The following is a 23,490-nucleotide window of genomic DNA, read 5'->3' as shown; positions in this document are numbered from 1 at the left end:
CCGGGTTGAAATTTACGGCGTGTAACGCCTTAAGAGAAAATATAATGAAAATGATTTATAGGTGGTACATAACCCCAGTCAAGCTTGCAAAGATCTATCACTCGCCTGATAATAAATGTTGGAAATGTAAAGAAAAGGAAGGTACATTCTTTCACCTCTGGTGGACGTGCCCGAAGATTAAGGCATTCTGGGAAATGATTTATAACGAACTGAAAAAGGTATTTAAATATACTTTCCCCAAGAAACCAGAGGCCTTTCTCTTGGGTATTGTCGGCCAGGGGGTGTTAAAGACAGATACAACTTTTTTCATGTATGCTACAACAGCAGCTAGAATACTTATTGCAAAGTACTGGAAGACACAGGATCTACCCACACTGGAAGAATGGCAGATGAAGGTGATGGACTATATGAGCTTGGCAGAGATGACGAGCAGAATCCGAGACCAGGGAAGAGAAGCGGCGGAAGAAGAATGGAAAAAGTTCAAGGACTATTTAAAGAAATATTATAAAATTGGAGACAGTTAGAATGATGTTGGATTAAAACAAATGGTTACTATCAGTAATGGTTATGACAAAGAGAATAAGGGTGATTAGCATAAATTTATAATAAAATAAGGCAAGATTTCGCTGAATAACTGTAAGATTTTGGAATACAGAAACGGGAAGTAAGAGGAGGTCGAGGAAGTAAGGTTTTAGAAATTGGGTTATGAAATGGTACTTGTTCTATGTTTTATTACTGTTGAATGTTTGTTCATGTATGTTTTGTTTCTGTTATATAAAAAATTGTTCAATAAAAATATTATAAAAAAAAAAAGATAATTATAACACTTAACTTGGCAACGTAGAGTTCAATGAGATTTACTCTCTAGTAAGTATTAATTTAAATGTTTGTAGAATTGAAGACTAAATTAAATTAAAGGCAACATGAATGGTGAAATTAGTTCTTTTCAAAGGGAAATAAAATTGGTAGACTTACTAACGTTTTATTTTCCCCCCTAGCACAACCATATTTCATTACTCCAAAATTAAACCCAAACCTTGCTCTCTGCATTGTGCAGTACGGATTTGTTATCAAAACTAGGCTCTGTTTCCTTAGTTTTCTAGCTCTCCAAATAATTTTTGATCCGTTGATCAGCATTTGACACTCTAAAACTTATGTATGTCTTGTTCCACTGCAGAATTAGTGAGTAAACTTATGCAGGCTGCTTTCATTGTTACAGTGTGAATTCAAGTTACCGTACATAGAATGTGAAGATAATTTTAAGTTGCAAAGTATTCATATTTTGTTAAATGGTCTTTTCCCAGGTAAAAGTGATCCATTTTGTGTAGTTGAGTTGAACAATGATAGACTGCTGACCCATACGGTGTACAAGAATCTTAATCCTGAATGGAACAAGATCTTCACATTGTAAGTCTTAATGTTTCACTTTTGAATTTTACTTGTATACCTGGCTAATCATTTCAAAGCTATCAAGATAAAGTTAAATTGCTTTGATTTCTTAAGTGGAACAAGAGATTTCATTGGAACAAACAGAAGTATAAAGTAGATCATTTCTCTCTTTGATTTTGCTTTCTGAGTGATGATACTCCATATGTCAATATACTTTGAAGGTACTATAGTATACTGCTGTGCAGCTACTAGGCTGAAACTTTTTAATGTTCATTCCAATAATTTTTATAATTTATTGGGCAGTTTTACCCATATTCCTGACCACCCATACTGCTGCTACTGAATTGATGCTGACGAAGATGTCCAATATAACCCCATGCATGTTATTTCAACTTTAAATGTGAGTAAGCAAACTCACCAATATTGGACTCAGAATAATGCTGATTTTTCCCCACAATGATCCTCTCTTGCATTTAGAACTGTAGGGCAGAGTCTGAGAATCCTGAGCATTTGTTGACCCTCATACTGTATAGTGTCTTGAATGCTAGACCTGTTGGCTCCTTCATTATATTGCGATTATTCCTCTGAATTAATTTTAGAGGGGAGGGGAGGAACCATAGAGGTAAACAAAAAGTTAGAGTGGATAAAGTGGCAGTGAAGTATGGAAATATTATTGGAACTTTTATATATTGTTTTCCTTGGTGCATTTATCCTGGAGGTGTGAATTTGGTTTATTAACTTTAAAAGGTGAGCAGGATGAAATTCTCATTTTCTCTACTAAACCAGTGGTTTGTGGGGGGGATGAAGGCCTCTCGTGATTATAGGTGAAAGCCATTGCTCAGTAGTACAGCACGTGAAACCCTGCCTGGTGACAGAGGGTTGGGCTACACAGTCTGCTGAACAGCAGATTGTTGGCACACAACCCTTAAGCTCTGTTACTATGATTATTCACGTAATGAATGGGAGCTGGATATAGGAAAGAATATTAAGAGGCTTATTCTTCTGGAAGATCTTATTTTTCCCCTCTTATTAATTATGCTCATTCCTTTGCTTTTTGTAATGTTCTGATCTCCGAAGTCTGTTGGATTGAAGATGATATTTTAGATTAAAAGCCCTAATCAGAGGGGTTTTCTCTAGCATCGGGGTGCTGTGCTAGATGAGTTGCATTACAACTTTAGAATTCTGTGAAACTTCTATTTATGAAACACTCTTTGTGATGGAAAATTACTTCAGTACTTAATAGTTTCTCAGTGGCAATATTTTGAAACATTTAAAAATTAAAGAATCAAGCATCTTCTTTTTCTATGGCTGCTCCAATTGCACTACAACACAAAGAGAAAGTAAATCTGTTTCAGGTTTGTTTGTTTTTGCTGCTTCACTATCCACTAAATGTTCCCAGCTGGAAGCTGTAGTCTTATGTGTGTTCAGGCAGTCTCCTTCTACATTTTTGGTTTTATAAGAACCAAGTTAATACTTACTATGTAGCCAGTAAGATCTATTTAACCCCCTTCCCCCCCTTTCTTTGTGAGATTGAAGAAACACAACAATAAACTATCAATTTAATTGTTATCATTATTGTTATTTGTTTGTTTGCTTATTATCTGCCCTTCACCTTAAGGTCCCAGGGCGGGGTATAACATTAAAACAGAATATTAGAAATGTCTAAAACACCTTACAATCAAAAAATAAGGTGAGTCAAAAATATACACCTCAAGTATTCAATTCCAGGGTGAAGAGGTGTGTATTAAGGGGTGCATCCCCATTCAGTATTCTGTGTATTTGCAAAATATGCTGCATTCATTGTGAATTTTGTTTATATGCAAAAGTTCCAACAATCAACCCCCATTATTTCATTATATAACATCTCAGTTAACTATTGCAAATTATCTTGAATGCAGTATATCATGAGTCACACATCTTTAATCTTTGATTTTTGCCCCACTCCTTACTTGTATATATTTTTCAAAGTTGATTATGCCACATTCCTCTATGTATTACCTGGATATGAAGTGCTAATTATTTTTCCAAAGTAAATATCAGTAGCAGCTAAATATTTATAAAAGTATACATGGAGCTTGTTTAGACAATAAGGGCCAAGTTTAGCATGAACATGCAGGCTCTTGGGCAGGCATAGGCAAACTCAGCCCTCCAGATGTTTTGGACTACAGCTCCCATCATCCCTAGCTAACAGGACCAGTGGTCAGGGATGATGGGAGTTGTAGTCCCAAAACATCTGGAGGGCCGAGTTTGCCTATGCCTGCTCTTGGGAAGAAAATTCCATGCAGCTGCTTTGTTCTTCCTCTGGTCCTGATGGTGTAAGCTAAGTCATTGTTTGACTTAGTTATCCAAATTTGGGGTCATGTCTTCTCTAGACAAACCATGATCTTGGAACTAAAGCTTATTCTTGGGGTTTGTATGGAGAAGAAGCGTAGCTGCAAGAGGTCTGGAAGAGGCTTGCACCAGGCATAATCTCTTCTTTGGGGACCCTCTCTCATTCACGCTAAGCCGTAGTTTGGCTCAGCACTGCATGCCAACTAACTCATAATTAAACCATATTTAAAGGTTGAAAGACTGAACTTTACAAATCTTCAGGCTTGCACATTTCATCCCTCCTCTGGCACAGCCATGCGGGCTTTAGGAGAATTTACTTCCATCTTAGGTTAACTGTGGCTTGCAATGTCATCTGAATGTGGACAAGCTGTGGTCAAGCTTAGCTATAGTTAATGAAAACAAACCAGCTTCTAGTATTTAGGAAACTAACTTCTTTTCTTACTAATCGTAATTAAGACTAAACACAGTTTAGGGTTTCATATAACTTGCCCGAGTGCAACAGGCTAAACAACCAAAGAGAAGGGGGACGTGTGTGAACCTGGTAGCAGGCTAGACCTAACATTTTTTCCCTACTAAACCATGATTTATGTTTACATCTGAATGCAGCCTAGCTGGCATACAATTTAATACCAGAAAGTTGAAACTCTGTAGCAGTTTAAGGAATGGAGAAAGTGAGAACTCTGGAAACATCTTAATGGCTTCTAAATCTGGTGGCGACAATTTGATTGGGGTTTTTTTTTGGGGGGGGTGTCTATATGAAACCCACCAAGGATCTGGTCATGTCCATTTTAAATTTCAAGTGCTTTTTGATTGCAATCTTTCTTTCTAACTCTGCAAACGTATCACTTATTCAGTACACTAAATCAGGGTAAGTATTAATGAAAGGCTTTCTTGTGCTTCTTGTAGGTTGTATAATGCATGCCCAGTCATGAAATGATCGGTATCATGCCTCCGTTGCATTCCTGGACATTTCTATTTCAACTCATGCCCTCTTTTTAACTCCCTTTTTCTAGTTTACACTTCTAAAAATTCACACAGTTTTTCATTTTCCTCTAACTTGTTAATGCATTTGCCTTGATAATGATTCAGTTAGGTGACTTTCTTACCTCTGTTCTGCCCTACCCCTTTCATAGCAATATTAAGGATATCCACTCAGTTCTTGAAGTGACAGTTTATGACGAAGACCGAGATCGGAGTGCTGACTTTCTGGGCAAAGTGGCTATACCATTGTTGTCTGTAAGTTTATTATTATTATTTGGTTAATGCACTGCTCTGTATATTTTTATGCTCATGGAAAAAAAAAACCCAGGGCTGTCTGTCATTTTTCAACCAAGGTCTGTAATAAGAACACTAAAAAATTTAACATACTCAATTCACGGCCATGTTGAATCCCATGATAGTTAATTTTTCCTGACAGACTTGGTCCTGGTAATGAACAGGTACTTGTCAGAATTGCCACAGTTGTTTTGGGTTCTCTGTCAGTTTCAGCAGCTGGGGGTCAAAGGTCACTGAGGGAGTGTATTCAGTGGAGACTGCGAGACAGACGGCTGTCATGTCCTTTTCCCGCAGATTCAAAATGGTGAACAGAAAGCCTACGTCTTGAAAAACAAGCAGCTGACAGGGCCAACAAAGGGGGTCATCTATCTTGAAATAGATGTGATTTTTAATGCTGTAAGTCTTAACTTTGCCTTTTTTGTACTGCTAAAGAGTTCAGTTTCATGAAAGCTTTTGTTCCTGATTTGTAGAGAATTTCTGTCATTCCTCATTTTCTCTAAACCTTGATGTATGCTGCAGAATGCTCTTCTGCCACTGGCTGAGACACCCACTTTGCTACTACTGCTGCTAATGTATACACAAGCATAAGTTTCTGTGCCTCACATTTCTGGATTATAGTCTTGGCCCCATGACTTTGAAATGCTACAGTGATGATTCTATATATATTTGTGCAGTTCTCAGTCCCTAAATAATATATTTTGATATATAGGTGAAAGCCAGCTTCCGAACGTTAATGCCCAAAGAACAGAAGTATATTGAAGAAGAAAACAGAATTTCTAAACAGGTAAAGAGTTGGAAACTATTATTTATTCCCAATAGACAGAATATCAAGTGAAACCTTATGACTGTATTTTGTCAAGCATTGATAGCTAAGAGAATAGCACATCTCATTTATATTGAAAAACTTGTCTGGAGTTATCAAATAAAATTTGCACAAATGCAGATTTTTAAGTCTTCTAAATCCCTTTCTGCCAGATTTAGTTATTTGTAAAATGTGTGCATGATAACTCTAATTAAAGTTGTCAGTCTGCCCCCATGTATCAGGTTATAGCACAGGTGGCTGTAAACTTAGTCTAGCATAAATTTTGGTGGCCAACTTTGACCTGGAGGAACTCCAATATTGTTTTGGATTATGGTATGTATCAGCCTTTTGTTCTCTTAGTTCTCCTTTTAAGGTGCTTATTAGAAACTTAACTCAGGCAAATATATAAAATCCTTCTGATTCTGCAACATGATTGACAAGATTCTTCTTTTTCATGTATGTTTACTAATTGCTGCAATATTTACCAGCAGTAACTGTTTTCAAAAGTGCTGTCCTACCGAATGCTTTCAACTTAAATAATTTTTAAAATCTTGCAGCCATGATGTTCATGTTTCCTTCTGGAGGATAAGAATGTTGGTCACTGAAGAGTCAAACACTAAACAACTCTTCTTTGTAGAATCTTATTTGTGTGCTTTTTAGTGTTTTAATTATTGCATGAAATCATCAGTACAGAGATTTTATAAGCAGCAATATAACACTTCCATTATCAGAAAGTAAGCAGGCGTGCCTTGCGGTGCGGGGGGGAGTATACAATACCTATTCTTCCAGATGTATAGGTGCTGCTCAGAAATGGCTAGACTCATATGCAGAAAAATAGTAGCAAGGAACTTATGACTATTACTAATCAATGAATATTACCAAACCTTGGTTTGTAGTATAAGAATCTCATTAGAGCAAGTGCTTTTCTTAAATATCAGAGATCTTGAATTAGTGAATATAACCTAATACTGTAAAATGTAAGTTTCGTAAAAGTTAGTGAGTTCATCTCCAAATGAACTTTGTGGTACTCAACTATTCGTTTTAAAACATAATTCCTTAAAAATCTACTTGTTCATCCTTTTCACGAAACGTATTGTAGTTTCACAGCTTACATGGAAAAAGTTACTTCAATTTCCTCAGAGATAATTACTCGGAACTGCATACGTGGTTTCTCAGCAGTCATCTCTTTAGTATCAAAAATTGATTCAGCCAACTCCAGTGCAAAAAAATCTGGGTTGATATATTAAATCTCTGGATCTCAGTTCTTAGAGCGTGCTTAAAGATTGGGAAGGAAACATTAGTAGGTACAATTGTACTGTCATTTAAATTATTTTCATGCTGTACAGCAGAACAGTGCAAGCCTACAACTACTGATAATACTGATAAATATCTAGATAATGATTTTTCCCCTTTACTGCAATACAAAATATTGTCTGTACAGAACAGTATTTTCAGTTGAAATGTGTTGTGAGCAGTTTTCATAGCTAAAATGCACAAACTGAGCCGACACATTCTACGTTTCTTTCCTCCAGCTTCTTCTAAGGAACTTCATGCGGATGAAGCGTTGTGTCATGGTTCTTGTAAATGCCGCCTACTATATAAACAGTTGCTTTGACTGGGATTCACCACCAAGGAGTCTTGCTGCTTTTGTGGTATGATATTAACCTTAATATTAATATATGTGTGTACAAAAAAATAAATAAATGTAATGGTCTCATCAATAGGACATATATGAAAGATCACAGTCAGTACCTAATAATCAATCTGTAGTTTAAAGCCAATATTAGAACATCCAGGGCTTCCTATAATTGGCTTTCTTCTACAATCAGTGACCTCTAATACCCTAACTATAAAACTCCAGGAAGTTTAATGCCAGTACATTCTTCTCTCTAATTTCCAGTGGTATAGGAAACTTCAAAGTGCTTGAGTTCACCGTGGCATCATAAGCATGCTCCCAATGATAATCTATAAATGTAGGCAGGTGTATTGATCCTAAATAAGCTCTGTATAGGCATACTTGCATACACATATACAGTGAGGGGGGAAAGTGTTTGATCCCCTGCTAAATTTGCCCATTTGCCCTCTGACAAAGAAATGACCAGTCCATAATTTTAATGGTAGGTTTATTGTAGCTGTGAGAGACAGAATAACAACACGAAAACCCCCAGAAACCCAGAAGACAGAAGACGGAGATGGATATGCATTTTAGTAAGTGAAATAAGTATTTGATCCTTTTGCAAAAGATGACTTAGTACTTGGTGACAAAACAGTATGGCACACATACTGCCATTTTACATGCTGGTGGGACCAATTTTCAACTGATTAATAACAAATTATAGAACAACCGTGTATTCCCCATCACATATTCCCCATCCCTCTGCTATTACAGTCACCCCAAGTTAACAACACTGGCAAATGTGGTTGCTGCAGATGGGTGGTGCCATTAGCATTTGTTTCACAGTAGGAACAAGTTAAACTCCTTTGCAGTCATGTCCCATGTCAACATTGAGGACCTTTAATATGCCATTCTTTGGGTATGAGATTCTAAAGCTAAGCCATTCATACATGCCAGCCTTAGTATCTGACTGTGTGAGAAATGGATCCTCAGTTGTTTATGTTATACATATTCACCAGATCCCCCAAAAACTTCCCACCCAGTATTTTCTGTGTGTCAGTTTAATACAATTTTCTTCTAGACGTCTTAACTTTTTTCTTCTACATCTTCACTTCCTTGCCACGACACCAAATAGGAGCATTTTGAGGAACAAAAACAGAGGCCCCAAAAGCTTGCAACTTCTTTACGTTAGTCATCTTGGACTCCTTTAGGAGGAAGGGTGAAACGGAAATTTAATAAATAAATAAATAGACAACTGATAATTTTAAGATCTGAGAAATGTGATAAGATACATTCCAGGAGCCTTAATAAAAGGTTATGCCTGTATACATAAGTTTCAGAAACTGTTGCGTAATAACTTTACTTAAAATGCTGCTGCTTTTGTGTGTTCACTTCCTGCATTAGCTCTGGGAGGTGCTTGTGACATAATGGCATAATGTTCCTTTTGCCTGATGAAGGGAAGCACTCATATAGGTTCAGCATCAGCACATAGCACAGTCAGGCAAATGCCCACCACCACTGATACCTATGCACTGGGCCAGGTGGGCCCTTTAGCTGCTTGGCATTGAGAAGAATTCCAAGTGATTGCAGTGAGGAAGTGTCATTTTAATCTTTCCCTAATGACTTTAAATAGGGACGCGGGTGGCGCTGTGGGTTAAACCACAGAGCCTAGGACTTGCTGATCAGAAGGTCGGCAGTTCGAATCCCCGTGACGGGGTGAGCTCCCATTGCTCAGTCCCTGCTCCTGCCAACCTAGCAGTTCGAAAGCACGTCAAAGTGCAAGTAGATAAATAGGTACCGCTCCGGCGGGAAGGTAAACGGCGTTTCCATGCGCTGCTCTGGTTTGCCAGAAGCGGCTTAGTCATGCTGGCCCCATGACCCGGAAGCTGTACGCCGGCTCCCTCGGCCAATAAAGCGAGATGAGCACCGCAACCCCAGAGTCGGCCACGACTGGACCTAATGGTCAGGGGTCCCTTTACCTTTACCTTTAATGACTTTAAATGCCACCTTGTTCCAGAGTGGTGCTGCATTGAGGGTGCTGGGAAGAATTAAACTGATAGCTCTTGCATGCTGTAGCAGCCTGGAGCTCCTGTTAGCCCCGAATAGCAAGGGGAAAACACCAGCAGCACAGGATCCTTTCGGATTCCTCCCTCTTCATTGATCAGCACAGAGAAGAGTGCCAAGCAGTTTCAAAAAGGGACCATCAGTTGAATCCCTCCCCACTGTCTTTGATGTTGTAGAAAACTGGGTTTCGGTGGGATTAAATTCACTTTAAGAAAAGCAGCCAACTTTGAAATCTGTACAACGCCCCCCAAAGTGACCTTCTAGATGAGAGCACAGTCATGTCCTCCAGCATCTTGCTTCCAATAGTGGGCAAGCAGATGCCCATGCGATGCCCAAAGGCAGGAAGTAGAGGCGACTGCCATTTCCTTCTTGTTCTCCACAAGACCAGGTCTGAGGTGTCCTTGGCCAGAGTGTCCTCACTGGGCCCCCAAATGGCCCTGTCTTGAGGGGACTTACCACGCAATGGGGGTTATGAATAGTGGTGCAAGCAGTGCCTTGAGAAAGCCACCGTTCTTGAGAAAGCTGTGGTCAAAACAAAACTACTATGAAAGAAAATTAAATTGTATTTTCCCCCGCTCCTCAGATATATCCATCTATCCTAAATATTTTTATGGTTTATACATGCCCTTTAGAATCTTATTCAAGATCTGCTGTAGGATCATCTTTGTGCCTCAGGTGTAATGAACATGAATGAGTAACGACCTGTTCTTTCTTAGATGCTGCCTGTCCTTTTACAGGCACTGTTGCTTCAGAACTGACAAGCTAAAGTCCATCGGTGCAATGGACTGTATTTTTAATCTTCAATAAAGTCTCTTCTGATCCCTGTTCCTGCCCTGCCTCTTTTGAACCTATTAAGTAATCTGCTGTGATGTCACAGCATGGCATTGGAGATATCACAGCCCATCTGTCTTCCGCAGCCTCTGATGTCATATGTGGGTTGCCAGTGTTGGTCTAGGCAGAAGTGCTGAGAGGGTCTTGTGAAAGACACATAAGTTGACAGGCAGATTAAAAAATTAAACACTTTGATCTTTGCATGCCATGGTCTTTAGAACCTCTTTACACCTTGTTGAGAGGTTTCAAAGCCTTTTAATAGAGGCAGATAGCACATGGCAGCATATACCCTAGAGTTTTGACCAAGATCGTAAACCAGAACTCAATAACCTACAGTGTTGTCAGAAAACTGCAACATGTACTACATCATCATCATTATTATTATTATTATTATTATTATTATTATTATTATTATTATTACAGTTCTGCATACAGTTCCACATTGTGTGCCTCTGTGAAATCTCTGAAACTTAGGTGGGTTGATTAGCTCCAGGAATGTAACCTAAGGGTACAGTTGTGCAAACTAAAGGAGCACATCTTGAGGTTTGAGTTAAGGAGACGTTGGATTTAAGTAGTCCCTTTATCGTAACATAGTATATGAGATTTAAATGTTGTAGCACTTTTGGGGGGAGATGCTGAAAACCACCAGATTTCCTATTTTAATATCCCTATTGCCTACTCTATATTTTATTTGGGTGAAATCCAACATAGTGCATGCAACAGGGCTTCTTCTGTTCCTGACTGTCGCCCTGCCCTGGATCAGATTTTGAAGGTGGACAGGGGGCTGCGTCAGGGTGGAGAGGAAATAGTCCTGCTGCACAAGCAGAAATCTGTTCTGCCTGCTGTTGGGCACAACTGGATATCACCCTTTGTTTTTAACACTTGGAGAAGACAATAAGTAAAAGCAACTTGAATATTTCATTCATGAGCTGTTCTATCAAATGCATTGCGGTGCTTAAATTAATCAGTTTGCATTACTCCTATGTAATTTTAGCAAGAAATGATTATTACAGAAATACTTGATGCAGTTTTCGCAACTGTGGAAATGGCAAGGTTTGTCTTTAGAACAACCTAATGAAGATACTGAAATGCTTTCTAAATTGGGTTTCGTTTCTCCAGGCTCTTGATTCATGCACCTGTGGATGTGGGCAATTGCAGGGAGATACAGGGCAGGAGATGAGGGGCCATATGCAACCTCTTTCACTGTCACTTCTTACTTTAATGAGCCGAAAAATAATTGGACAACTAAGCTATCAGTAAAAGGACACACTTCAACATGACTCAGTGAATTATTTTGCAGGACAAACTTTAATCTTTATATATGATTGTGGATAATTTGTGGTACCATTTATCCAGCTTGAATTGTTTTAGCCTTTTCAGTTGTTATACAGTAAGTACTGCTATGTTAACATTAACATTTGATATTTTACACATTTAATTCTTGTACTGTTGTGTGTGGTCTTTGGGGAAATGCGCTCTAGTGCTACAAGAGAGAGACAAAGTATTGATCAGCTAACATTTCAGCTACATTTATGTATGTCGCAAAATTAATGAAAATGCCAGACAAAAATGTCAGAGTGCACAAAAAGGTAGGATTTGAATTTTGGTAGTTTAATGAAAAGTTTAAGATGAATGTTATCACATGTCTGTTAGCCTACATTGTGCAGTTCGTAACACAATAGCTAAAGGGGAAACACACATTTTACTGGGGAAGCACTGAACATGAATCTAGAAGGAAATTTAGAAGGAAATATGCAGTCCTGAAAGTAGGTGGTGTTCCCAAATTTGGGAAATGTGAGTTCATTTATTCTAACATGGCTCAAAATAACAAATAGCATTTGCAAAAATGGCAAAAATGGTGCCTACATTTTCCTCTTCAGTTGGGGGAGTTATGCAGTCCTCTCCTTTCTACTGTAGCTTATATTCTTCCAAAAACTACTTTGAAAGTAAAAACAAAACAAAACCCAGTAGTAGTAATAATCTTTCTCTGGATTTTCCTAACCATCTGAATAAGGCCAACTCATTTAATATTTTTGTTCATATTGTCAGAGCCAATGCGAGATACTGTTCTGTGTGAGGCAGGCATAACTTCTATCCCCTACTGCTGCTGCCCCTCTTCACCCCTGCCTACTTACCCATTTAACATTTTTAACGTCACTAATGCAGTGTCAGTACTGGCAGTGCCCCCAGCTTCAGTCTCCCCTCTCTCTGGACAAGGTGTCCCAGGAGACTGAGTGCCTGTGCTGCAGTGGCTTTATAGCCATAGCTAAAAATTCTTTTAAAATTCTGAAAGTTACTTTAGAAACATTAAATTTAAGAGAGCATGTTTAGCTGCTGTGTCAAAGCCATAGTGAGGCAAATTCTCTCCTATTAACTATTGAGAGATAAGGTAGCGGTTGGTGGGAAGTAGTGGGGGCTGCAGTGGTGAAGGAAAGGGATTGGGCAGGGTATCGCTCTGGAAAGCCTATAGGACCCAGGTGTGCATGGATAGCTTTGTGGGCTGACTTCTTTGGGATTTCCACAGTGGCGTAGCGTGGGTTGTCAGCACCCGGGGCAAGGCAAGTAATTTGCGCCCCCTAACCCGTGGAGCCAGGTAGGGGCAGAGAGCTGCGAGTGCGAGCGCGCCCCCCCAGATGTTGCGCCCGGTGCGGCCGGCCACCCCTGCACCCCGCACGCTACGCCACAAGAGAGACTGTTTTGACACAACGGCAGTGGTAGTTCTCTTGTCTTCTGGGCTGTGAGCATGGACCAAGCGACATGCATCAGTTGCTATATAATAGTCCTTCCTTCAGTTATAGAAAGTTTTCCTGATGATGCAACATGAGTATAGCTTTGGGCTGCATAATCCGACAGAAGATAATTCCTTTTGCCGGAATCTAAAGGGTTGCATGAACCGTTTAACACTTTCACCATTGCCCTTTCCACCACCATGTGTGTTAGCTGAAAAGCTTGTGAGAGACAGAGGCTCCTCCAGTGCAAGAAAGGGGGAGATATTGGAAGGGGCTTGGTAATGCACACACCTATGTTCACATAGAAATGCTTTTTGCTCTCAGACAGGAGGACTCCTTGGAGCACAGGCTTTAAGCTGAAGAAAAAGGCTCGCCATCAGTGCTGTTTTTCTAGAAAAAGGGGTGCTGCAACTCACCATGAACACCTTCCTTGTTCTCTTATAACAGCAATGGTGCCTACCTGAGAGGTGCCGGAACTGAGTTCTGGTGAATTCCTGCTGAAAAAAAGCCCCGCTTGCCATACTGATTTTATCCTGATCAGTATTTAAATGCCCTATTGCCCCCCCCCCCCAGTTCTGCTAGACATTTTCTTACGCATGACAGAAACAAAATGTGCAAGAATCCTGCAGTTTGCTTCATGGAACAAGCGAAGTGCACAGAAGTTCTTTTTTCCTTCAGTAAATTGTGTGCCAGTGACCTAACATGGATGGTAAATGATCAGATTCATGCACAAACAAAGCAGTATTTAATGGCAGGATTTGTAGAGGTATTCACAACAACTTTGGTGTGCCTAGTGGGATATTTGACTTTGGGCAGTAGAATTCCATGCCATTTCACACATTGCGGCTGCAGACAGGGAGGGGAGAAAGAAGAAAGGGGGGGAGTGGTTATATTTTTTTCCTGAAACAACTATTTAAATACATCTTTGTTCTGCACCATAGATTTACTGGTACAGAATCAAACATTTTTTTTCTGATCTAAACCCTTGTCATCCCCTAGAAATCACTGTTAGCCTTTCCGAGAGGGGAAAGACAAAAACCTTTTTCCCCCAGTGGGTAACACTAGGTAAAGGAGACAATTTAGACCAGGGAAATACATGATTTCATACAGTTTAGACAATGATCAGTAATAATTTATAAAGTAGGATAAATGGGAGATGTGACGTATTTTATTTGATTAAAGAGTATTTAATAACGCAAGTAGACAACAAGCAAGGAAACAGTTTTGAAACGTGTCATGTAAGGAAATACTTTTGCATATGGAATGTGTAAAGCTATTTCCTGTGTAATTACATCACTTTAATCTGCAGTTGATCATACATATAGTGATTGTAGAATAAAAGATCCTAAGCTATTAAGCGTGCTTAATAGCTAAATATTCCAACTGAATGCAAAACAGTAAGATAGAGAAATATATATTTAATATGAAATCCCTTCTTTGTTTAGGAATAGGAAACATGGTCAGCCAACTTTTTAAAAAAAGGAATATCAAGTTTGCAGCCAAGGAAGAGCTTACTTATCCTTCAGTTTTTCAAAATGTTCTTCCCTGCCAAACTAGTGCAGCAGATCAGTTTAGTTATATATGAAGGAAAGAATTATCTTGATTCTCAGCTTAGGACATCTACCACAGGTAAACATGAGTGTTGAAAGCCCCCCTTCCTCTGTTTCCAAGTCTTTTTGTGTCCCTTTTCAGGCTCATCTACTTGTTGCCCTAGGCCAATACTGCTTTGCTGACCCGGTCTTCTTTGATGTCCCTCACTAACAGTGTCGTTTTCCCCATTTGTTTTCACATTTCCAAGGGCTGCTTTTGTGTTGACTCTTCGGTCAGCAGGTGCAATTCCAATTGACAACAATTCTTCATTAAAAACAGAGTGCAATCTAGTCTGTATGTTTGGCTAGATTCCTTAATTAAAGAGTTAAATAAGTAGCCGGCGAAAGTTTTAGAGAAGACTCTAGGACTGGCAATACTCTTTTGCTCATGAAAACTAGATGTGTGCAATTCTCAGTGTTAAATTAGGCATTAGAGCTAGGTTACTATTGAGAAAGAGTAGATCTTGCCTTGTTATTCAAAGCAAGCACCCAACTTGCTTGAAAAGCCAGAGGAGCTGGATGTTGTTGGACAGCAGATTTGAAATTAATCTCCTTCCAGAAGAGAGTAATCTAATTTACAGTGTGAGAATCTGGATGATTAGAGGTGGTTTTGTGGTGGTTTTTTTTGCCTGAAATGGAGATTTCTTTCAGAATTATTTTTCTGTAGAATGTAGAATTGGTGGGAAATGCTGTTTCATGGGGAAAAAATGGATGTTTTCAGAACTGAAGGTCTGCATTTTATAATCATTAATGCATTTGAAGGAGAGTACATATAATACTCTACAAAGCAGAATGTTGATCAAATTCATGATACATTTTTTAAAAAACAAACCCTAACAGTCATTAGCTCAGAAAAAGTGAACTTTCTGTTAAAGGGCAATGCAAAATTGGAATACAGTGAAACTGCAATTAATGTCTACCTCACAGTAGCCTTTATTGCTTTCCAGAACTATATTGTCAACATGATTAGGCATGTCTGTATTCATATTATAATGGATCACCTTCCTTAACTAGAAATAAGTCATTAATGGGCCAATTCAAGTTTTCTCTGCCTCATTAAAAAGATAAAGCTAAAAAACCCCACCTCTTTTTGACTAATCTTGTATCAGTTAAATCCTGCATATTTATTACTTACAACATAAATATTCCCCCATATGGAAGAAATGTGTAGAATCCATTCTAGGATGTATTTGACTTCCTAGTAAAATGCAACATTTGATAAAAATCCAAAGTATTCATGTTGGCCAACAAGGAAAATCCAAAAATCCATAATGGCATTGTCGCACTCTGTGTTTTGGATTGTTTGAGAATTTTGCTTCAAACAGCTTTTGTGTTTCCCCATGTAAACTTAAGCAAGTAAGAAAATGTTGTGTGTGTGTGTGTGTGTGTGTGTGTGTGTGTGTAACCATTGGATCAATTTCAGCCCCCTCCTCCTAATTTTTCTTCCATAAGAATCTGTATGTCACATGTCAATAAGTAATGCATATTACTCTGCTATAAGATTGTCACCAACTTTTCTCTGTTAATGAAAGCAGTGTGTGTGGGCAGCACCTCTCTCCCTCTCTCTTCTCTGCCTGTTTATAATGGGTGGTGTGGGGGAAGAGAGTCTTCTCTTTCATTCTCTGTAGTGTTTAATCCCAGTGATTCTCTCCACATCATCCCTGCCAGGGTGGTTTAGCTAGCTAGCAACATTTCATTAGCTTCATTTCCTCCCCACTTTTCCTGCCATAACGCTGTGCAACTCCCAACCCTTCACTCTTTCCTTCTCTGCATTCTTCCACTTGTTGTGCATAAGATCAAGGCAAAACTTGCACACTGGAGTGCTTTCAGAGCTATGATGGGATAGTAAAATCTGTTTATTCCCCCCGTCCTCCAAAAAAACCCAGGAATTGGTAGGAGGTTTGTGTGCCTACATCAACCAAATTGGCAAGCATACAATGGCTCTAGTTTAAAACAAAGCCTATTAGAGGTACAAATAATTATTATTTAATCTCCCTTGGTAACTTGTGGATTATTGGAATTCTTGATGAAACAGTCTGCAAGATTTTGTATTGACTGAAAGAAGCTCTAATGCAAAAGAACAACAACCCACTATATGCTTAAGATGACTGCGGATTTGAGAAGGAGTCTGCCTCCCTCATGTCGTTCCATTAGCATAGAAAACATGAATTAATAAAAAATGTCACAGTGTTACATAATGATAACAATTAACAGCGTGAGGACTCATTAACAGTACTCTTAGCACTCAACTTTTAAGTAAATTGTCACATTTCTAACCATGAATTTATAACACTTCACAGATTTAGTTTCAACCAAAAAATTAATTTGGCTAGCTAAATGCTGACACTTTTTTATGGCTGATAGCAATTAAGCATTTTAGATGCATTGTATAGTATTCAAACCTGTTTATTTTCAAAGCTTAGAAAGAACTGTGAAACTAATAACAACTGAGTTATGAGAGTTTATGTGTCCTAATGCTACAGTTGTTGTTCACTGTATATCATCTTACTATCAGCCTTTATAAAATGTATCCATTTCAGCGATGGATCATTTGAGCATGCCTATGCAATTCACAATTGAAAACTCTGGCAGCCCTATCTAGTACTACCAAAATGATATCAATGAACTGGATGGAGTTACCTACCACAGGAACAATTACCCGATCAGGGTCAAATACCCTTCCACCTTTCTACCTGAACACCTGCAAATTGAGCTGTGTCCCATTCAGAATTTTAAGAACAGAGCCATTGTCAGGGAAGTAGTTTGTTTCTGGGAGAAAATTATGCCAGTTCTCTTTTAAATGAAAGACAAGTCTGTTGTTACTTAAGGGATATTAGGCTTCACTGCATTTTTGAGGAAAACAAATTTGCTGTAACTTTATCTGTAATGTAGTACTGAATAGGTGCAAATAGGCTCTACATTGTATGTAGCAGAGCAGGGGAAATAAGGGTTTGTTAAAACCATAAAAGGGATTTGTAACCATTATATTTCTAAGGAACTGCTTTATCAGAGTCTGGGTTATAGGGGAAATGTTTTAGTTACAGCCTTAACATTAAATGCTTGCCTTGTATTTTACTCAAATGTAGTCTAAAAGAAGCAGGATTTTGTCTGTTCTGCTCACTTTGTGAAATCACAAATTTCCTGAAAGTAAACAGGCTTATAGTCTTCCATTTAGTGTTTTTAGCTAGCCAAGGATTACAGCACAGACTAAACCAAATTAATCATTCGCAAAACTGAACATTGATTTGTTTTGTGCTATGATTTTAGTTTATTCATTTAGTAAATAGCTGCTGATTTCACTATTTCACTTTTTCTTTTTTAAAAATACAACTTTAAGTGCAGTTAAAATGCATCAGCGCATTAATTTCCCATTTACTCAGAGAAAATATTCAAAGCTAAATATTTTCCTTAGTGTTTCACTGGGTTATTTTACTTGGCTCATTCAAAATGCCTTCTGTATCTAATATTAACAATACATCTTGACTTCACCATAGCAGTTTATTCTTATAGAAAACAAGACAAAACAAATAGTATAGAGAATACTTTGTCTTGATGAAAAGTGTGTTGCTGAGCCGTCTATCTTAATTTCTTTTTTTTTAAAGTACAAATGTGAAGTGAAACTACTAAATTTATTGAGAGATATTTGTGAATGGAGTCTACCTTATATATTTCAGGAAGCAGCCATGAGAGTCAGAGGAAGGGCAGGTGAACAGTTGTACCTGCTAAACCCAAGGGTCATTTAATTAAACTCAGCAATTTTTCACTATATTTTCAGGATCATGCATGCAGAATATATGTAAACCAAGATTCATGTGAAATTGCTGGTTATGAAATAAAGGTAATAGAGATTTGTACGCTTCAAAAGATGAACCTGCACTTCTCTGTACACTTACTTGGGAGTAAGCCTGTTGAAGTTGGTGGGACTTGCTTCTAAGTAAACATGATTAGGAACAACCTGTAACGGTGTGAACGTTTACTTAAAAAACAAATCCCACTGAGTATTTGAGTATTTATTTCTGGGTTAGAAGTTTATTTTAGGACCAAACTATTAATCTGTAACCTTATGAAAAATTTCTTGGGAGTAAATTCCACTAAAAGTTAGACCTGCAAGTAAATGGGACTTGGCAGTAAAAGTGCAACCCAGAGCCCTTATAATAAGTGGGATTTCAGTATACTGAGAATAAAAGTGTTGGTTGCCTGAACAGAATCATGCCACATCTTCTGTGCCCTTTTCTGTCAGTAGCAAGATGCAAAAAGCGCTTCTTGACTGACAGAATGGATCCATATTTACCATGATGTTGAAGCTGTCTGTATTTAGATCTAGAAATAAAAGTTATCCTTTAAAATGGCATTATATATGTTTCTGTTGTAAAAGTTGGAAAGTATAATTTAATTGCCATACCACTAAAAACCATTTTATGTCCAGGATGGATGATGCACAGTTTTAGTGAGATTTAAAGTACAAAGCAGCATAGGCAAACCAGATTAAAGAATGATTTATTATATTTGGGTTTTCACTTTTATTCACCTTTAAGACATCTATTTTAAAAGAAAGTTTAAAAATAATCTTGATAACCAGAACAAATGATAAAAATGAGACATCGAATTCACAAAGGCTTTATAACTTTATGACAAGTAATTCATCTTTTGGGGTTAGTATAGCATTCTGCACCAGCATATGACTCATAATTGACAATCTCAGTTGTATATTTGTTCTTTTATGGATTTTAAAGACTGAATAATGCTAAAGATCAGAAATCTTTTGGAAAACCCATGCATTAATTATTATTTTTCAAGAAACATTGTTAAAAGTTTTTAAAGGTAGTGATGCTTCTTTTTATGCAGAGAGAAATTTTGTGGGAAGACAGAGTTGTCATTAGAAATATGGAAATAATTCATGTCTTCATACGCATTCTGAAACATGGAGCTTCTGAGAACTAATGTAGAATTTCAGCAGAGTTTAAAAGCACATTGAAGTAATCTCTAAAAATATGTAATTGGCCAAGAATTGTGAAACATGTGAAATCCAGTTTTAAGGCTGACTTTTCCTCTTAGTATTTCAGTGGGCACAGTTCTCCTGTATAATTTAAGGATTTGTGTTGATCATTTTAAGACTAGCCCTATTCATTTTAAAATCTGTTAAAATATTTTTTTAGTTTGTATTTTTGCATTTTGTATTTTCCTTAAAAAATAATAATTATAAATTGTTGTAAATTTCAATACAGTTGAATTGGTTTTTTTTCTAATACAGTCCTCTTAAAAGCCTGTAATATTGCCTCCCACCAAATATATTCACCATGATTACAGTACAAATAAAAATGGCACTTAAAAAAGTCAGCCCAATAGAGAAGTTTTTGCAAAGTAGGCATAATGCATTTTTAAAAAATTAAATATTAAGTAAAAATGCATTTCTCAGTTTCAAATTGGAATCATTTCATTATAATGAACACATTTATTTATTTTTTTATTTTAAAAGTTTGCTCTTTAAATATTTCCAAAGCATTTTTTAAAATTGTAATTAGATTATTAGGTCAAAAATCTGCAGATTTCCATCCTGATTTTTTTAAGCTGAATAGAATAAATTTACAGCAATATAAAGTGAATGTTTTTTTTAAAAAAAATATTCAGCAGTGTTTGCATTTAGATGGCACTCTTTCTTGATTTTAGACTCTTAAATAAGATTAGTGGAATTGAACTGTTACTGTAAAATCTGTATGCATACAATACTTCAGGCTGCAGTAGTCTTAAAACAAATATTAAACCTATTGATAGTTCTTTTGAATTATTTTAAAAAGAGTTTGTTTAATCAGTAATATGTATTGACATAGTTAATTTGCACATTTAATAGAATAAGAAATGTGAAGTGAAAATGTTGAATTCAGCTCACAGCTGTTTTACAGAGAAAAGCCATCTCATACCGATGTTGAAAACTAACGAAGTGGGTAAATTCTTTGGGTGATATTCAGCTAAGTCATATTCAGAGTAGACCCCCATTGAACTCTGAGCATGAAGAACAATGGATATCACCCGTTGATTTTAATGGGCTTACTCTGAGTATGACTCTCATTGGATAGCACTCTTCATCATTTGCACAAAAAGCCTCCAACACGTATAGATTCTGCCCACCATTTAATAAAATTCATTATTATATGTAGTTTGGAAATATTTTTAAGATGCTACTGTGTCCATTAGTGACAAAATGTAGTGATTCTGTACAATGCATTAATTGTCTTTCTGAAACAGGTGTAGCTGATGCCCTGATTATGCTTAAACTATTCTAGGAAATAGTATTTAGAAGTCAGCCTGATTCAAAGGCTCCTTTTGTAGTTGCTGGAATGCTGAGATATTGGTAGAATTCTTCTGCATGTAAGTGATTTTCCCATTCACTTTCCTGTTAAGAGGAGTTCTGGCTAGGCATCTCCTCTACATCCCTTCTCCTTGATAGAATTTCAGTGTAGGAGCATTAGATCATGATCAGTAAGCACCAGCTGCGGAAGAGTATCAGTGTCTTCCCCCACCCCCAATTTTTAAGCTTTCCTACATACATCTTTGTTGTAGAATGCTAGCTTGCCTTGTTTCCTTGAGTTCACTAACTGCACTTTTAGAAAATGCAAAATAAGAGAAACTCATAAAAGCAAATGTGTGTTAATATTGGATTAACGGGGGTGGGGGGAGAGAACAGTATAAATGTTCGGATGGGGAGCTAGACAAAAAATAAAAATAAGGCCATTCTGAAAACTGTGTATAATAAGCAAAACAAACCTTTTATACATCGGCTATGTCGATATTTTAATATGGGGCGTTGTGGTGATTTTTAAAATTTCCGTCTTGTCTGTTGAACAAAATAACCATTAAATGCTGTTCTTCATTTGAGCCTGTAGGTAGCACTGTTGCCTCACAAAAGCAATGATCTTTCAAAGAGGCACAGCCTGTTTTATTTATTTATTTAATCTTGGTAGCCTAAATCCTAGCTAGCAGTACATTTGCATAATTTCCAGACTTTCATGATGATCTGTGCTATTACAACAAGTGGCCTAAATATTGTCTTGGCCTTGGTGGGTCTCTCTTTCAAAGATGTTGTGTTCTGTTCTTTCCCTCTGTGATCTGATGGAGCCTCAGCTCAGCACCAAAGCCCAGTATGCTATTTGAAATCCCGAAAGTTACAGTGATAAGCTATCTGAAAAGAAAATTCTTTTTTAATGCATTGCTTTTCAGATACAAATGCATCTGTGGGGTTCTCTCTTAACGTTCTGCATTCCATTTTCTTCTTTATACAAAACACTATTCAGCACTTGCTTTATTTTCAACTCACTAATGAGGTAAATGAAGTCTCAATCTCTTAATCTTGCTTTTCTTTTCATCTCCGGACACGGCCACCTACAGTATTTCCATTAACTTGTGTGAGAACTGGATTGGTTCGTATGAGAGTGGCATATAGCAGTAGTAAGCGGTCCCTGCACGGCGCTTACACCATTTATTAACTAGTACTCTGAAGTTAGCAGCATGTGTGAATAACAGTTGCTGTTTGGAGAGTTCCCTGGTAAATGCTGTGAATAACCGCTGTAGGGTGAAACAACATAATTCAAAGCTTGCACGTTCGTAATTCTCCCAGAAGGGATGCATTGTCTTAAAATTTCCCAGAATGGCTAGTAAACAGTACACCAGCTACCAAAGTGCATCTTTGTCCAAGGTTCACATGGCTTTACCAGTGGCACTTTGAATCATCAAAATAGCCTTTTTTTTTTACCAGAGGGATTGTTCTGCCCCTTAATACGTACTTTCTTTTAGATCCATTATACTCATAATCAGTATATTCTTACCAAAGGAGATTTAGTTATTATTCTAACTAGCAATCATAGCTTCCCTGAATGAAAATTTGGAGCTTTATTCTATTTTATTAACAACAAAGCAGAGAAAAATACTGTTTTGAAGTTATCATAGATTTGTTATATCTTGTCTCTAAGGAAGATGGCCTTTAACGATTACAATAGTTTCCTTTTATTCATTTGTTTTTTTGGTTAACATAAGGCAGCTGTGAGTGTAAAATTCATTGAAATTCACTAAGTGGGATTCAAAAAAAAACTTACAAAGGCCTATTAATGTGCATCTTTATTATTCCTTTGTCAGTGTGCTGCACCATGGGAGACTTGAGAAGGGAACACTACAGCCTTCTATGAACAAGCTGTTTTCTAATCATATTATCTGTGCATTTGTGCGTATACTAGAACATGCAAAGTCAAATGCAGGTGGGAGGGAGCTAACCTTTGACTCACTGTAGCAGCAAAAATATTTCAGGCTATCAGCATGGGAGTTTTCAGCTTTTCATTGTCTCAATAGAATAGAAGGTATCTTTATCTTGAAGGCGAAGAGCACAAATAGATCCCCTGTGTATGCTGTACCACTGTTTGCATGGATTCTTATAAAATGTGAACCTTGCAATTTGAAAAATTAGTGAGGGAATTCAAGCATAAAAGAAAGCGAGAAAAAGTATTATGCTATCTTATCTGAGTGAATGCAATAAGGTTAACAACGAGAGCCTCTCTTGCCTTTTTGGGGGGTTTATGTGATAGGTTCTCCTTTCTCTTTTTCTTCTCCCCCCGCTGCCTCCGCCCCAATTTTCACTGTCACTAGCGAAGTTAGAACAACTGGTGTTCACAAAAATGTTCATAGCTTTATTAGTCAGAGAAGGGAGACCATTTCCATTGTAGAGGGCCCCAAAGAATGAATAAGAGCTGTTGAATGCCTGGGCTCCATTGAACAGGAACACAAACTGATGTAAAGGAATCTTCTATCTATACATAATGAAATCTTCACAATGTTTTCATTTTTTTTCCTTGTGGAAAGCGCCCAATACAATATGCTATA

The 23,490-nt window shown here is 37.6% G+C and overlaps 1 protein-coding gene across 8 annotated transcripts in view; it reads left to right on the top strand.

Moving 5' to 3' along the window:
• The window catches only part of MCTP1 (multiple C2 and transmembrane domain containing 1), a 173,884-nt gene that overhangs the window by 97,668 nt on the left and 52,726 nt on the right, over positions 1–23,490 (top strand). For 4 of the 8 annotated variants that reach the window (XM_053408001.1, XM_053408005.1, XM_053408003.1 and 1 more), the window contains 6 exons: positions 1,305–1,407; positions 4,854–4,956; positions 5,290–5,391; positions 5,705–5,779; positions 7,330–7,449; positions 7,919–8,005. In XM_053408001.1, the coding sequence (XP_053263976.1) occupies positions 1,305–1,407; positions 4,854–4,956; positions 5,290–5,391; positions 5,705–5,779; positions 7,330–7,449; positions 7,919–8,005 (590 nt within the window). The remainder of the gene's footprint in view (positions 1–1,304; positions 1,408–4,853; positions 4,957–5,289; positions 5,392–5,704; positions 5,780–7,329; positions 7,450–7,918; positions 8,006–23,490) is intronic. The other 4 variants (XM_053408004.1, XM_053408007.1, XM_053408006.1 and 1 more) reach the window with 1 other exon arrangement.

Source organism: Podarcis raffonei, chromosome 11 (assembly GCF_027172205.1).
Source record: "Podarcis raffonei isolate rPodRaf1 chromosome 11, rPodRaf1.pri, whole genome shotgun sequence".
NCBI lineage: Eukaryota > Metazoa > Chordata > Lepidosauria > Squamata > Lacertidae > Podarcis > Podarcis raffonei.
Note: the sequence above shows the minus strand (reverse complement) of the source record. Positions and strands in the feature narration are given on the sequence as shown.